Source organism: Amia ocellicauda, chromosome 4 (assembly GCF_036373705.1).
Source record: "Amia ocellicauda isolate fAmiCal2 chromosome 4, fAmiCal2.hap1, whole genome shotgun sequence".
Lineage (NCBI taxonomy): Eukaryota > Metazoa > Chordata > Actinopteri > Amiiformes > Amiidae > Amia > Amia ocellicauda.
In genome coordinates, this window is record NC_089853.1 from 39,458,529 (window position 1) to 39,473,347 (window position 14,819).

The 14,819-nt window shown below is 50.2% G+C and overlaps 1 protein-coding gene across 1 annotated transcript; it reads right to left on the bottom strand.

Moving 5' to 3' along the window:
• Window positions 1–2,819: 2,819 nt before the first annotated feature.
• On the bottom strand, window positions 2,820–13,168 carry apcdd1l (adenomatosis polyposis coli down-regulated 1-like). The gene is made up of 4 exons (XM_066702128.1): window positions 12,552–13,168; window positions 5,649–5,829; window positions 4,998–5,517; window positions 2,820–4,815 (listed from the first exon to the last, which is right to left on the bottom strand). Exons 1-4 carry the CDS (start codon window positions 12,610–12,612, stop codon window positions 4,024–4,026), a joined length of 1,554 nt encoding a protein of 517 aa, XP_066558225.1. The 5' UTR covers window positions 12,613–13,168; the 3' UTR covers window positions 2,820–4,023.
• Window positions 13,169–14,819: the final 1,651 nt, after the last annotated feature.

Consider the following 14,819-nt stretch of genomic DNA (forward strand, 5'->3'; position numbering starts at 1 on the left):
TTGTGGGGGTTAATCAATTTTTTGGCACAGTGAGCTGCAAACTCATGACCCAATCAGGGACACACACTCTTATACACTGTTGCTTAAGGTTTGGAAGAGGCCAGTACTGTGATGGGTCCAGTTCCACCCCACACCACAGTCTGGGCAGACGAGGACAATCGCAGTCACATCCTCTTTTGTTTCCTGTCGACAGGAAGCCCCTGAATAACTTCAAAAAGCGGAGGGGTGGGGCATTAAAAGCACAGAAATGAAAGTGGACTCTCGCACTGTAGCAGGGATGCGGACCGGAACTGGAAGCTGTGTGGGCTCAAGTTTGCATTGTTTTGGTGTTTTGTTTATCTCGCTGGTTGACCACACAGAATCGAGTGAGGCACACAGTTGATAGAGAAGGTGTTGTGACTACAGGGTAAAAAGAAAAGAAAATCCAAGACAAAAAATAAGACCTTTTACTTGTGGCACAAGCCAGGCCATTCCTGCCACATTTTCCGAGTCTTGCATGACCTCCCGAGCAGTTCAGCCACGGGCCCTTAACGTGGAGGGGGCGGGGGGGTTGTCAATCAGCGGTTCTCTCCTTGTGTTTCTAGGTGAAATGGGATTTTTGATTTTTAGAAAGAAGATGGGAAAACTTGCTTTTACAAGTGGTAATAAAGGAAAATGCAACAGTGTAAGTAAAAAGCTTACAGCGGCGGACACCGTCGTTCCTATTTATTTCATAGTATTTTTTTTTTATGTTTGGAACTGATTTCATGAAGCTAATGGACTGTTTCTTGCATTTCTTGCATTTTCCGAGCCAGAAAAAGAGCGTTGTACCGCCGCTATTTTTACAAGGCAGCTGTGGCCTCGTATACAAAATAATAATAGTAGTAATAATGGGCTAAATTAGAGTGACAGTATTTTGAAAAAATGAATGCAACACTGATGTCACTTTTATTTTTTCTCTTAACTTTTGAGTTCGGTCTCTTGGCCAGAACGAAATTCATAAAGCAGATGTGGTTCCAAATGGGCTGTGGTTATGGATGTAATTCTGGTACCTGTTATTCCCTTTGACAGAGCGCCTGTGTGGCCAGAACTGACTCCGTCTCCAGCACGATTTGTGTGTGTTTGGGGGGTGGGATCTCTTGTGTTAAGAAGAGCCCACCACATGCCTTTACCCCGCTGAGTGTGGGCAGCGGTCACTCAGGCTGGCTGTAAGCAGCACTGCACGGGCACGATGCCCTGTACCTGACGTTAGCGGCACACCAGCGGAGGACCTCGAGGATTGGAAGCTCAGTGTAAATTTAACTTCCTTCTGTTTCTTATCCTCCTCCTCCTCTCTTCTCTGTCTGTCTTAGATTCAGATTTCAGATTTCCCTGCCAATCTGAGTTGTCTACTGTTAGGAAGCATGTGTGTGTGAGTGAGAGAGTGAGATGCACACAATTGTGACAGACAGAAACTGGTGAAGGGCTTGTGTTTCTCAGTGTGCTGCAGTTTTCCTTTTTGTTTCACTTCCTCCTTTCTCCCTGATTGGGCACTTCCCATCTCAGAAGTTAAAACCCAAATGCAATTAGTGCTCCGCTCTTCTTGTGAAAGGTTCCCCTCACTGAGAGAGGCCCGTCTGGAGCAGCCCTGACCCCCCTACCCGCCACAGCGTCTCTCCCCTTACAGGCAGCTAACCAAACACGTTCCAAATCTCTCCTGTTTTTCTTTTCTGTTTGGTTTTAATGACTGTGTAACAGGCTCCCAGCATGATTGCAAACAGGTTGTTCTGTGGGCCAGCTTTACTGCGTGCTTCCGAACCGCAGAGTGACTGAGAGGAACCCCCTCCTCATCCCCAGGTCTTGCTGGGCAGGGTGCAGATGAGGCTGCATTCTTCTGGATCCTTCATCACACCGAGGCTGAGGGCTCAGGTTTAAGAGCCTTCATCCTCCGTGTGATGAAGGATCGGGAATTTGTAGTGCCTCTGATTAAAACTGTTTTGTTACCTTTCTTTTGTTACGTTTTTCCTTGTTCTTGTCCCCTTTCTTTTCCTTTTTGTCTTCCCATCCTGAGCTGGGGCACATTTGACGTTTCCCAGTTTAATGTTTGTTCATGGTGTCTCCAGCCACATGGTAAAAACATGGTAATATATGGTAAAGTGCAGTATGGGGTAGTGTGGTAAAACAATGTTAAAAACATACTAAAACATGATGTGGTAAAGTGGTAAAATCATGGAAAAAGTGTTAAAAGGCCATATGAGCCAAAGAGGTCCCCCACCCCACCTGAACACTTCCTGTCCCCTATGACACACCATTGCAATGTACAACACTTTAATAAATGACTGACCGCAGACGTCTTGATGCCCAGCCAAGGAGAGTGGAACTCCTCAACGAACACTGGGAGCTCCAGCTGTTCTTGGCGCCACATACTAACCTGTGCATTTATGGAGTGGCAGGTAGGCAGTGCAGCCCTTAATTGGCAACACGGCTGGCAGTATAAAGAGGACAACGCCCTCATTGGTTGGTCTGTCAACCAATCAGACAGCACTAGATACAGCATGTGCTCATGTCCCCAATGAGCCCCGATTCAGTTGCTGTTCATGTCAGTTTAGGTCTACGTTTGATGTTTATTATAGCTAAATTTTCTCTGTTTTTAAATACATATATAATTTTAGGCGTATTCAAAGCCACTGTGTCTTTTTGAAGCAGATAAGACATCTTATCTTTAAGCTGTTTCTTGTAATGTGTTTGTGGTGTTTGTACAGCACCTGTGTTTGTGAATAGACCCCCCTCAGCCAGTAATATAATTCCAATAGAAAAGGACAAACAAAGGCACCCCGAGACAAAGCCAGGCCCGACGCTGATTTATAGTGTGAATCATATTTTTAATGAATTTCATATTAAAAAATATAATATTAAATGAAAGAACTAGAGGACCCACAAAGCAGCAGGAACATGGAGTATGAAATGACAAGTCCTCCACCTGTGTAATAAATGCATACAAACACTATGGGTTGAGGCTAATAATCAAAGCCAATACTGGACCCTTCTTTATATCAAGTGGTTTGTTTAGTTGGGAAAATAAATAGTGTTATGGTATCTTGGTACCTTGTCTGAGCGGAGCACAGCCCAGTGCTGTATTATAGTGTGAGTTCAAGTTGAGCTGAAAAATGTTTCATACTATTTTATATTGAGCATAATACTTTGTCCAGTTCAGTTCACAGCCACTCTCAGGGCTTCGGAGGACAAGGGTCAGAGCTAGTGGGTAGATGGCAATCTCCACTTCTCACCAGCAGGGCACTGTACTGGCAGTGGGAACTGGAGCTCAATCTGAATGTTGGTCTCCAGCAGCTGGGCCCCGGGGCGGTGATGTCACAATGCCCACTGTGAGCTCTGACAAGGCTGCCAGGTTACAGATGCAAATGGGATTCCACTCTGACCTCCTCAAACAATAATCATCATAATATTCCCCAGTGTGTCTCTGTTCAGCTAGTTTGTCTGGTAATATAATGCATAAAATAAACTATAAAAAAATACATTTAAAAAACATCTAGCATCACCTTCTCTGAGTAATATTTAGGAATTAATTAAAATATCTATAATGTAGTTATTAATTACAACGTATATAAATATAAATATATACATTTGATTTCCCCTTATGGATGCAGATGGAAAGTTATCCCGCCCCCACCCCACCCTGCCCCCTCCTCTTGTCAGTTTAGTGTAATATCTAAATTACTGTTTCCTCCGCAGGGGCTGGAGTCATGCATGCCGACGAGAGGATTGCATGATTGTAGCAGTGCTGAGCCAGCTGTGGGGGGGGAGGCTGAGTGTGCTGGACACAGCTGGACCTAGTTCAGGAGAAGCGAGGAGACGGGGGGCCAAAGCTGGTGCTCAGTCAGTCAGTCAGTCACTCGGGCAATCAGTCAATTGGGAAGTCAGTCAGTCAGTCAGGCAGTCAGGGTGGGTGCAGGGGGAGTGGTGAGCTCTGAAGTGCAGTGTAGCCTCTGCTTGTTCTCCCTATTCACGGAAGCCACCTGGGGTCATACGGGGGGCAGGCATTGTCTCTCAGTGGGCAGTGAAGAGGTGCCAGCTGACCCCACCCAGCACAGAGAGCCAAAGCAGGGGGGATTGGGCACTGGCACTGGAAGTGGCAGTGGAGGGGGGCAGGTGGTGGTGGTGGGGGGAGCTGTGCTGGCTATACCGAGGAGGGGGTGGGGGCTCATGGGGGGCAACACACTGGACCAAGGGGGGTTGGTAGGAGGTGGGTCTCTTGTCCAGCCGGTCGGGGCTGGAGCCGTCGGTGGGCCTCTCCCCTGTGAACAGCAGGGGGCGCTGTCGGTGGTCCAGCTCCATCTTGAAGAGCTCGTACTCCCGATGCGGCAGCCTGATGCCCAGTGCAGCGCAGCCCCCGGTGAACGTGACATCCTGCTCCTCGCCAAGCACCCATCCGCCCGCCCGGCCACAGCTGCCCGGCCGCGAGTCGTTGAGCGCCCGCAGTGTTGCCTGGTCCAGCGCAGTCACGCTCGCCCACGTCACCTTGAACACCAGCTCCGTGCCACCCTGCACCGTGGTGGAGGGGCCCCCCCATGCATAGTGGCCGACCGCCCGCAAGGCAAAGGTGGGCTGACGGCAGGCAGGGTCAGCATAGTGATGGTAGCGGCCCTCCCAGGAGCGGTGTTCCTCATGGAAGCTGAAGTCACGTGTTAGGAAGAGCACAGCCGGACGCGCCTCGCACTGCCCACTCACCCAGCGCCCGCCCAGCGCCAGGGCCAGCGCTCGTGGCCTTGGCAACACGGGGGGTTGGTGCTCTGAGGAGCGGTACACCAGCCCACACACCGCACATGGGTGGATGTGGTGCTGGGGGAGGAAGAAAGAGAGAGAGAGTTATTAACTTACTGTCTTCTAATAAATGTGTGCTGTTACATGTATATCAGCATTTTTCAGTGTAGCCTGAAATTCAAGCCTTTGTTTACATATTAAATGTTCACCCCTGTAATGCCACCCCTGTTTCCCTCTTCCTGCCCTGTACAGTGTCTCACCATGGCGCTCTGCAGGGGGCTCTGGTAGCCGGTGGGGCGGTGCTGTATGCGCTGGGCCCAGTCGGTGTGCACATCTCCCAGGAACAATTCCTGCACCAGCCGGCCGTGCGGGCGGTGCTGTGTCTCCACCCGTAGCAGCCCCAGCTCCTGCATGGAGAAGCCCAGCCCAGCCAGGCAGTCCCGGCCTGCTCTGGCATTGAACAGCTCATACACTCGCCCCGCGGCCCACTGCCGGGACAGCAGCCCAGTGCAGGAGAGTTGCAGCCGTGTGGACAGCTCCCTCAGCGCTCGCGGGCTGTGCAGAACCACGCCCACTTTGAGCAAGTGGTGCTCTGCCTCCGTGCCCCCTCGTGTGATCCAGGAGGCCTGCCGCAGGCGCAGCTTGCCCCGGACCACCAGGGTGTAGATTGGTTCGCTGCAGCTGCCGTCCCGGTAGTAGAACTGTAGGGCTTTGAACAGACGGCCCGGGTAGAAGGTGTAGAAGCGGGTGAGGAACTCCGGCCCCGGGCGCACCTCACAGCTGGAAGTGGGAGGAGGAGAGAGAGGGAGGAGGTGAGGGAGAGAGCCAGCCAAGGCTGTGGCAGTGTGGTGTGGTGTGGTGTGAATATGGTGTGGTACAGTGTGCTGTTGATAGATCATTAAGAACCTTACCTGGTGGAGATCCAGTTTCCCTCCAGCCGTGGGGGGATGAGGGCTGTGATTCGGGCCCCGTCCTGTAGGTGGCGCAGCTGAGACAGGCACTGCGGCTCCCACAGGAGCTTGGCCGTGGAGTTGGCGGGGGGGTAGGGGGCCATCGGGACTTCCCACAGCTTACTGCTGGAGACCAGCACCACTGCAAAACACAGAGAGACACGCTGCTGACACTAGAGACTGGGCACCAGACACCGACACACATCGATTCAGGCAGCAGCCCTGCACTACACACAGACAGACATTGACACTGACCCACATTCATATATGCATACTCACACACTGACAGACACACACTCACATTTAACCCTTGATGTGCACACACACATACATTGCTCCTTGATAGGTGGTCTGGTGAAATATGTCCACACTGAAGAGTATGCCTCAGTGCTAGGGGCTGCGCTGATGAATACTGTGGCCTTAACACTCACTTTATATATGAGTTTGCCAAAAAAAAAATCTCCCTGTGATTTTTTTTTTAAATGATAATAATCAATTTATATAATATCTCTTGAGTCCCTAGTAAATGGAAACCAGGCTTGTGGCTTCAGATTTCAGTCACTCTCTCTGTAATGGGATTTGATTGGGCTATTTCAGCAGGATATACATTAGATTTAATAGCTGGCCTTGTCTGCTGACAGGAACAAGCCTGGCTGGGCACTGCTAGTGATGGGCAATTGCTGTTTCACATTTTGTGGGGAGCTGGGAGAGATTAGCATTCCCACCAGGGATGCAGAGAGCAGCAGTTCTGGTTCTGGACTAGGGAGCAGAAGGTTCTGCAGCAGGGCTCGGTTGTGCTGCAGTGGGGGCTGAAGAGCTACTGACACTCTGTGACAGCCTGCACGCTGGCCACCGCTGCCTAGCTGAGTGCAGAGCTGTGGCAGAAAGACTAAGCACCACCCAGGATAGCCCTGTGGCCTTTCTCTAATGCAGGGCTACAAGTAGGGGAGGTGGGTGACTTTGCATACATTTTCTGCAGGCTAGCACAGTGCCTCTGGCTACAGACACAGTAACACTGCGTGGTGAGTGCTGTGTGTATTGTGTGTGTGTTGTGTGTGTGTGCTCTGAGTTCTATATTTGTGTTCTGTGGAGGAGGAGCTGGAGTAGATTAATATGAGAGAGGGAGAGGAAGAGAGGGAGAGAGGGAAAGGGAGAGAGGGAGAGGGCGATAGACTCAGACCCAGCGCTGGCTTGCTTTTGATTAAACCCAAATGCTGTGGATGAAGAGGCTCCCATCCAGAGGGCTGCAGAGGCTGTTGTGTAACGAGCCGAGTGTCTCGAGTTTCAGCTTTCTCCGCCAAATGTCAAACACTGAGGGGAATCTTGACAAGAGCCCCCCCTTCCTCCTCCCCTCCCTCTATCTTGGCTGAGTGTGGAGTGGGAGAGATCAGCCAGCCTCAGGAGTGACTGTGGGCCGTGTGGGAGCAGTGTAGCCCCAACAGTCACACTTGCTGGTACCCTGGCACCCCTTGATCCGAACCAATTGTCATTCCCCACAGTCGTTCAATGTTATAAACCTGCTAATTTGTCAGGGATGGTTTTTTTCGTGGCTTGTCGTGCACCAGTTCATCAGAGCAGGAGCTCAGACAGAGTGCAGGTGAGTGGAGCGGTCATAGACCAATGCGTTTGTCTGTGGCTAAATAGAGATCTGAGAAATAAAAACACGTCTCTGGTAAAGATTTTGTTTCAAATGAAGGGTACCAGTGAATTTGTCTGTGATTATGAATATGGATAGATCGATAGAAGACAGACAGATTCTGTTTCCAGTGCTCTTTCAGGTTCATGGTGACCTTTCACAGGGCAATTCTATGCCCACTCTGCCACAGGGCTGACCAGGGCACCTGGCCTTAGGGGATTCTGGGTCGCACTCCTCTGCAGGTCTTGATGACTTAATTGGAGTTGTTATCAGGATAAGAAGGAGCCCTGGCCTCCATCGAGGACGAGCTGCCCACGAAATGCTCTCCGGACCCTGTTAGTGATGCCAGTGTGGATGAGTGTCTACAAAAGAGAGAGAGTTTCCTACAGGCCAGAGTCCACAGGGATGCTTTGCACTAGGAGCTACAGCTGGGTAGAGCTTTGTGGCTTCGCTTCAGTCTTGCTAACAGACACATAGGCTGGGGTTTGGCTTGTCACATGTTATTTATTTAGTTAAAAGTCAATTTTTCTTTTCAATTTTTCTTTTTTTTAAATTTCCAAAACCATATGAAACATGTTTGCAATTTTCCTCTCTAAATATTTTGCTATCCGTCATTATATCTGTAGTACTGCTGGCGGGCCGCGTGGTTTTTATTTTATTTCGCTGATCCTTCTCTGCTTCACAGCGCCAATCAACTTTAATTAACTTCATCTTTCATTTTGATTTATTATTTATCCCCTCCCCAGCCTCCTCTGTTGCCCACTCTGGTAGTCTGCTGTACGTTAACATCTGCGGGAATTACAAGCGTCAATTTCCAAACAGCTACTGACACCGAAATGAGTCAACGGGGCTGGTAATGCGTAGTAATGGGAGGGAAAATAACCCACTGAAATAACACTGGGCGATTGAAAGTGAGGTGCGATTTCTCCTGGGCTTCTTTCTTCAGCTTTTTGCACAGGGGAGGTTTCCCCTCCTTTTCTTCGCCCCCTACCAACACGAATCACTGACTTTATGTGGAAAAGATTACACGTGCGATTACACATATGGTTGCATTTACGCGAATTAGAAAAAATGAAAATACAGAGTTTTTCGACAGGTTCCCCATGCAGAGAGCAAAGGGATGCATGAGTCCTTATGCGTGGAATCTGCAGAGTGGGCTCTCTGAGGCTATAGCAGGCTACTTGTAAAGCTGGAGTAAACCTCTGACCCCAGGGGTGACGGGAGACTGAGCCCTGGATCTGGAGCCCCCGCCCCATGACTTCAGTTGGTTGGCGACAGGGCTGCTGAGAGCATGCTGCAGGTGCAGACGATGCACTTGTGTTCTGAAGCAAGAATGCAGGTCATGTATGGTGAGAGAGAGAGAGAGAGAGCAGACCCGTGTCCCCCCAACTCAGTCTTGCAGGACGCTGATCCCGGGTTCTGAAGCAGCTGTGGATTTATAGAGTCCTGCAGCAAATGTTCTGCACTGGACTGGGTAGCACCAGAGGGCGCTGTGGGACACAGGTCCACAACTGGGTTTAGTCCATTTCTTCTTTCTTCCTTTTTCATAAAGGCTGGGCACTAGAGGGAGCCACAACAGAGCTAGAGCTGCCAGGCCTTTCCTTTCTTGACAGGAGCAGCGCCTGCGGTGAAGAGGCACATCTGTCTGTGAGAGACTGCAACTGGACAGCTGGATGTGTCTGTGGCAGGACTCCCTGTGTGATCCATTACCCTGTGGAGGAAGTGGATTCACTGGGATCGCTGGGAAGCAGTCTGGTGGTCTTGTATTGCTGAGAGGTTCGTGATCAAGGCTGTGGGCTCTCAGTGCTGTAACCCCAAGAGGAACACAGATCATGCGCTCCTTTTACCGATCTGCACTGCTTGAGCACGGTGAGGAAGAAAGAAGACGACAACAATGAAAATTAAGAGTCCTCATCGTCAACAAACGCCAGGGTGTCCGCCTCTGCTATGGACCTCCAGGCAGAGACACTCTGGGAGGGAGGGAGCTATGGGGGGGTAAGAGCATGCAGCTGGAGAGCACTGTCCTGCCTGACACAGCCAAGAGGGAGATCGCAGGCCAAGAGAGGGGAGAGGACAGACTGTCTATGCCAGGCATGTAAGATCAGCAGTGAGAGAATCCCAGCCCAGCCCAGGGAGCAGCTCGAAACAGCCCTGTGAGACTCATTGCACTGCGTCGGGGGCAACCCTCGATTATAGCACTCAGAGTGTGTGTGTGGGTGGGTGTGTAACAGGTGTGCCACTCTGCTGCTAGCACTGTGCAGATCAGACAGGTGTTCAGAGGTGTGCCGGGGTGGGGGGGTTCTCACTGCAGATACTACACGTGCCTGGACCCCCTCAGAGAATATAAAATCGGTTAGTGGTCCAACATTGCAAGAGGGGTTCTAGAGAGAGAGAGGGAGGGAGGGAGGGAAGAAGAGAGAGAGGGTGAGGGAGAGGAGTCATGTAGAGATTAGCCAGGAGTAAGGGTTGTTTTGGTTGTAGATTTTCGGGCCGTTGATACGTAATCCAGCACGTTGTTGTCTTTTCATAAGAGTTAATCCAGCCACGCTGTTTGTGCAGATGGGGCATCAGGCGTCCCCCCGCTCTGCCTGGCTCGGCCCTGGCCCTCTCCCACGCCACCCCAAAAACAATGAGAAACCCACCCATGCAGCCCTGACCAGCCCTGCACATTCCTCCCAGTCCAATTATGTGGCTGCCATGTTTGTTTTTCTGGGGTTGTTGGATATTTAAATTTTTTTCCAATTACACGTCATCTGATGGAATGGAATAGAATGTACCCAGAATGCAACATTTGTGGAACCTTCAAGAAACAGCGAGCACCCCGCTGGCGTGCGTCTGCACAGAGGGGCCGTGGCCACTGTTGGCTCCAGTGCAGGAATCCTGCTGTTCTGACACAGTAAAAAACTACTGTCAATCTGCATGAATTCACACGTCAGTGAGGCGTCTTCAGAAATGAAGGGGCGAGTCTAAGAGATGACTTTTAGGTTGTTTCTGGTTGATTTTGTGCTGGATGTGACAAGAACAAAGCCAGGGGGTAGGCACAGATGCTCAGACTGGAGTTCGGACCGGCCATTCTACAGCACAGCACACCCCTGCCCAGCCCAACAAAACCCAGCCCAGCCCAACACAGCCCATCACAGCCCATCATAGTCCAGCCCAGCAAAGAGAGGGGAATCATGAGCAGTGAGACCCACAGAGAGGGGCACTCAGCCATCTCCCACTCTCTCTCTGGGCTCCAGAAGATGTTGCAATCCTCTTCACACAAACACAAACAAACAAATATTACAATCATAGCAATGGCAGTCAGGGGAGTTCCCACAGTGAGGTTTGATTAACTGCTTGTTCTATATCACTGGGGCAAGAGGGGGGCGGGCCTCACAGTCCAGGCAGGGATCTAGTACATAAAAACCACAGCAAATGAGCTGGAAACACAGTCTACAGCACGCCAAGCATGATCAACTATTTGGAAGGAGGGGGTGGGGGGGGCAGGCAGTGGGGTTTGGGATGGGAGCGGGAAAAAAGTTTCATTACATCACAAGAAACCACCAAGGTCACGCTGTGTGATCACAGACACACACTCACACACACAAACACACACACACACACACACTCACTCACTCAAAGAGACTCACTCACATGCATACAGATACACAATGGCAGGGGCAAGATCTGCAGGGCTCCTTGTGAAAACGTACTGTGGTAGACGTTCATGTTAGTTTAGCCTTTTACCAATTTTTTCCAATATGATATACACCATGTATTCACTGTTTGTTTAGTTTTTTGTACCAGGATTTTGTGACACACTTTATCCCACCCCTCTGTGCATAACCACACTCTACTGTGAGCTTGCTGAGTTCTGCCACCCCTCTTGTACACCACGCCAAAACACTCTGCCTCAGCCCCGTCTCCACACTGTGCCGTGCCTCTCACTCTCCTTCCTGGCTTCTGCACTGCCTCTCGCCAGCCACGGGGAGCCTCGCGTCCCATTACATCGCAGGGTCTGAGCTACCCATGTCGCTGGCTTGGTCTTAATGCAGAACCTGCAATCGTAAAACCTCAGAACAGCAGTACGGCCAGGCTTTGGGCTGCATGGCTGGGATAAAGCCATGGAGGTGATCCATCACCATCACTGTGGCAGGTTCTAAGCCGTTTCCACAGCCAAGGACTTTAAAAAATGTAATACAACAATGACAGAATTAGACTTTTATTTTATTTTATTTATTTTTTACTTTGTCCAACCTGGCAGCACTTTGCAGGTTTATTTAGTGAGAGAATCTGCGCCAGCCTGCAACAAGACACAGCTGCTGTTTGTGGAATGATTTAAGTTGGCTTTGAAAAGGCAAACGGCTTAACTTTTTTTTTAACAAACTAAATTACCTTTTGCTTTAAGCATTAAGTTTATATGTATATATATATATATATATATATAATGTGAATAAATCAGAAGGATAATAATGCACAAACTAACGAATAAACTGATAAACCGCACAGGTTTCTCCATATATGTGACATAAATGTAGAGTGTGGAGTAGCAGGGCAGCAGTACAGACAGACTCCTGTTCTCTTATCCACAGACACACTCACACTAACACTCACACAGACACACAATCCCACTAACACTCACATACGCATGGCAGTCCGGGGCGCAGCGCTAAGAGTGGGAGCACAACACAGAAACACAGGCAACACACTGACACAATGCATGACCCATATCCCATAACGACGGCTCCGGCTGCAGCTCCGAAACAAACGAGGGAAAGCAAGTATCTGTGGAACTGGGTGAGTGGAGAGAGACGGAGAGAGTGAGGACATGGTGTAATATCTGAGATTGTTTATTTTGCCAAACTTTCAGGAACAATAAGCACAAGCAGCAAACCACAGCCCAATCCCTGTGCTAGTTCTGCAACCACAAAAAAAGGGGAAAAAATGTACCACAATTTCCAAAAGGGAAAAAAAAGTTGAGGAGAGGAGGGCAGAGGAATGGAAAACAGAGTGAGGGGAAAACAAGTGAACCGCCGGCTCGGTAACACTTTGATAAGGCTGAGCTGAGCTTTATCAGCTACATGTAGGCAGAAATAACTGCTACTGTTGCAGATGCAGGTGAGGGAGTTTCTCTCCACACTGGGTCAGTGCATAGCGCCTGGAGAGACCAGCCACCGTGGACACAGGGCAGGGATGGACAGACAGACAGACAGACAGACAGACAGAATGCCAGCCAGTGCACTCACCTTCCCACAGGTACACCATCCACAGCCCCCCTGCCAGGTGTGTTGCCCCAGCCCGTGCCATGCTTAAATGTAGATCCTCTCCCAATGGCACAGTCCCCAATCCCAGCTTATTCTGGACAGGGCAAGGGCTTCAGCTGGTGCCCCTCCTTAGGAGCAATCCCATTCCCCAGGAAATAAAAATAATTGGAAAATCCTTTTTCTTTTCCACCCCCAAACTTTCCCCAAACAAAAACTTTCTCAAAATGTAGATTCCTGTTGATTGTGTGTTTCAGTTCTTCGTCCCTCCTTGCCTGTGGTGTCAAAGTCTTATTGGTGTTATTGTTTTCAATCCGCTGTCAGTCTGTCAGTGCAGACCCCTCAGTGCAACGCAGACCGCAGGACTGTTCTGGGTCCAGGGGATACAGACGGGGAAGCAGACGGAGAACAGAGCTTGGGAGGCTGCCGTTTGTCTGCGGTAGAGAAAATGTGTGTCTCCCCCTCCTCCTCTCCCTCACCCCTCTCTCTCTCCCCCCTCTCTCTCTCTCTCTCTCTCTCTCTCTCTCTGCACTCCCTGAGCTGTGGTTAAGTGAGCCCTGTCTGTGTGCCTGTCTCTGTCGCTGTGCTGTCTGATTCAGCCTGGCCTCTGGCTTAAAGAGTGAGGGGGAAAAAGGAGAGGAGAGGAGGGAGGGAGAGAGGGAGGGAGAGAGAGAGGGAGGGAGGAAGGAGGGACTCCAAACCTCTGAGCCTTAACCCTCTGGAGAGTATTCAGAGCAAGGTGCAGGAGTGAGGGAGGGAGAGAAAGAGAGGGAGAGAGAGGAATACACTTTTAGGATCTTTACTTCAGATTCCCAAGATAAACTTTTTCTTGAAAGGAAAAAATAGCTGTGTGCTTTTTGCTTTTCAAAGCAGGCACTGAACACACCTCAGACTGATGACATGAAAAAACAGATTCAAAGTTAACAGTGTCTGCAACAATGCCCTTTAGGGAAAAACAGAGAACTCCATCAGGGGACATACAGGGTGAATGTGCAGAGAAGCAGGTACCCCTCTGTGTCCTGTCTCGGTGAGTGAATCAGCACTGGCTGAACCTCGGCTCGCAGCTGGTGGATGTTCAGTACTGCGTGAGAAGGAGGCTATCAGGATCAGTCGGATACAGAACAAGTCGAAGTCCAGGTTTTGTTTCTCATGTTTTGCAGAGGAAAAGTTCTGAGGTGGTTCTTTCATCACAGGGCTGAGGACACCCCACACCATCACCATCACAATCACCACCATGACCCCCCCAGGGGACATTAAGAGCTCTTACCCCAAGTGGAATTTCAATCTCCGGGGTGTCAAGCTCGCCTGGTGATCCCGAGTCTCGCTGAGCCGCTCCTCGGCCCCCCATCTGATCCTTACGCGTGGAAGCCTTGTCATGTACTTTATTTATGATCCTATTTATTCATTTATTTATTTATGTATTTCCTACAGTTTGAGTTATGTGAACGCTGGCTTCAAGGCAGCTGCTCATGGTGTGTGTATTTCTGAACAGGCTGGAGAGCAAAGATAGCAAAAGAGCGCAAAGAGAGGAAAAGCAAGCGCATTTGGAAAAGGGCAGAGAAGGGGGACCTGGTGCTTGTGGCTCCTTGTTTTAATAAGCAGTGGGAGAGTGTGGGTGGTGTGGGGGGGCATGCTGGGCCGCACTGAGGGTCTCTCTGCATGGCCTGTCTGCAGATGTGTGAGAGGTTATAACTGCCAGCCGCAGATCCCAGTGAGTGCAGTGTCTGCGTGGCTAGTGTGTGAGTCTGTTAGCTGCTCTCTGGCTGGGGTGCATGGGTGCCGGACAGGGGTCCCTCCTCTTTGTTGCTGTTCAACTGCGCTGTTCAAGGGTGTCAACAAATCACTAGACTGGCAGTCACTGTGTGGCCTCTGTGTTTTTGGGCACTGTCACACCCAGTCGGCCCCCTGGGTAGGATTTACTTTACAGCATGTGATCAATGAACCTGGACAGAAAGAGCAGTCAACCGCCCTCCCCCCCCTCCAAGAGTGGCATAAGCACAAGTGTCGGGCTGTTTATTGCTCAAACACAAACGCGTCTCGGCTCGAACAGCCGCCTCTGGGATGTGGCTGGTTTTTGCGCGCAGGATGTATCTTGGATGCTGTTTTGTTTTCCTGTTTTGTTTCTTTTCATTGAAGTGCAGCTTTCACAGAGAGAGCGGATAGAGGAAACTGACATGGATCACAAAGACAGCACGCTAACTCTCGCACAATGACACACAAACACACCTGCACACACCCACACACACACATGCA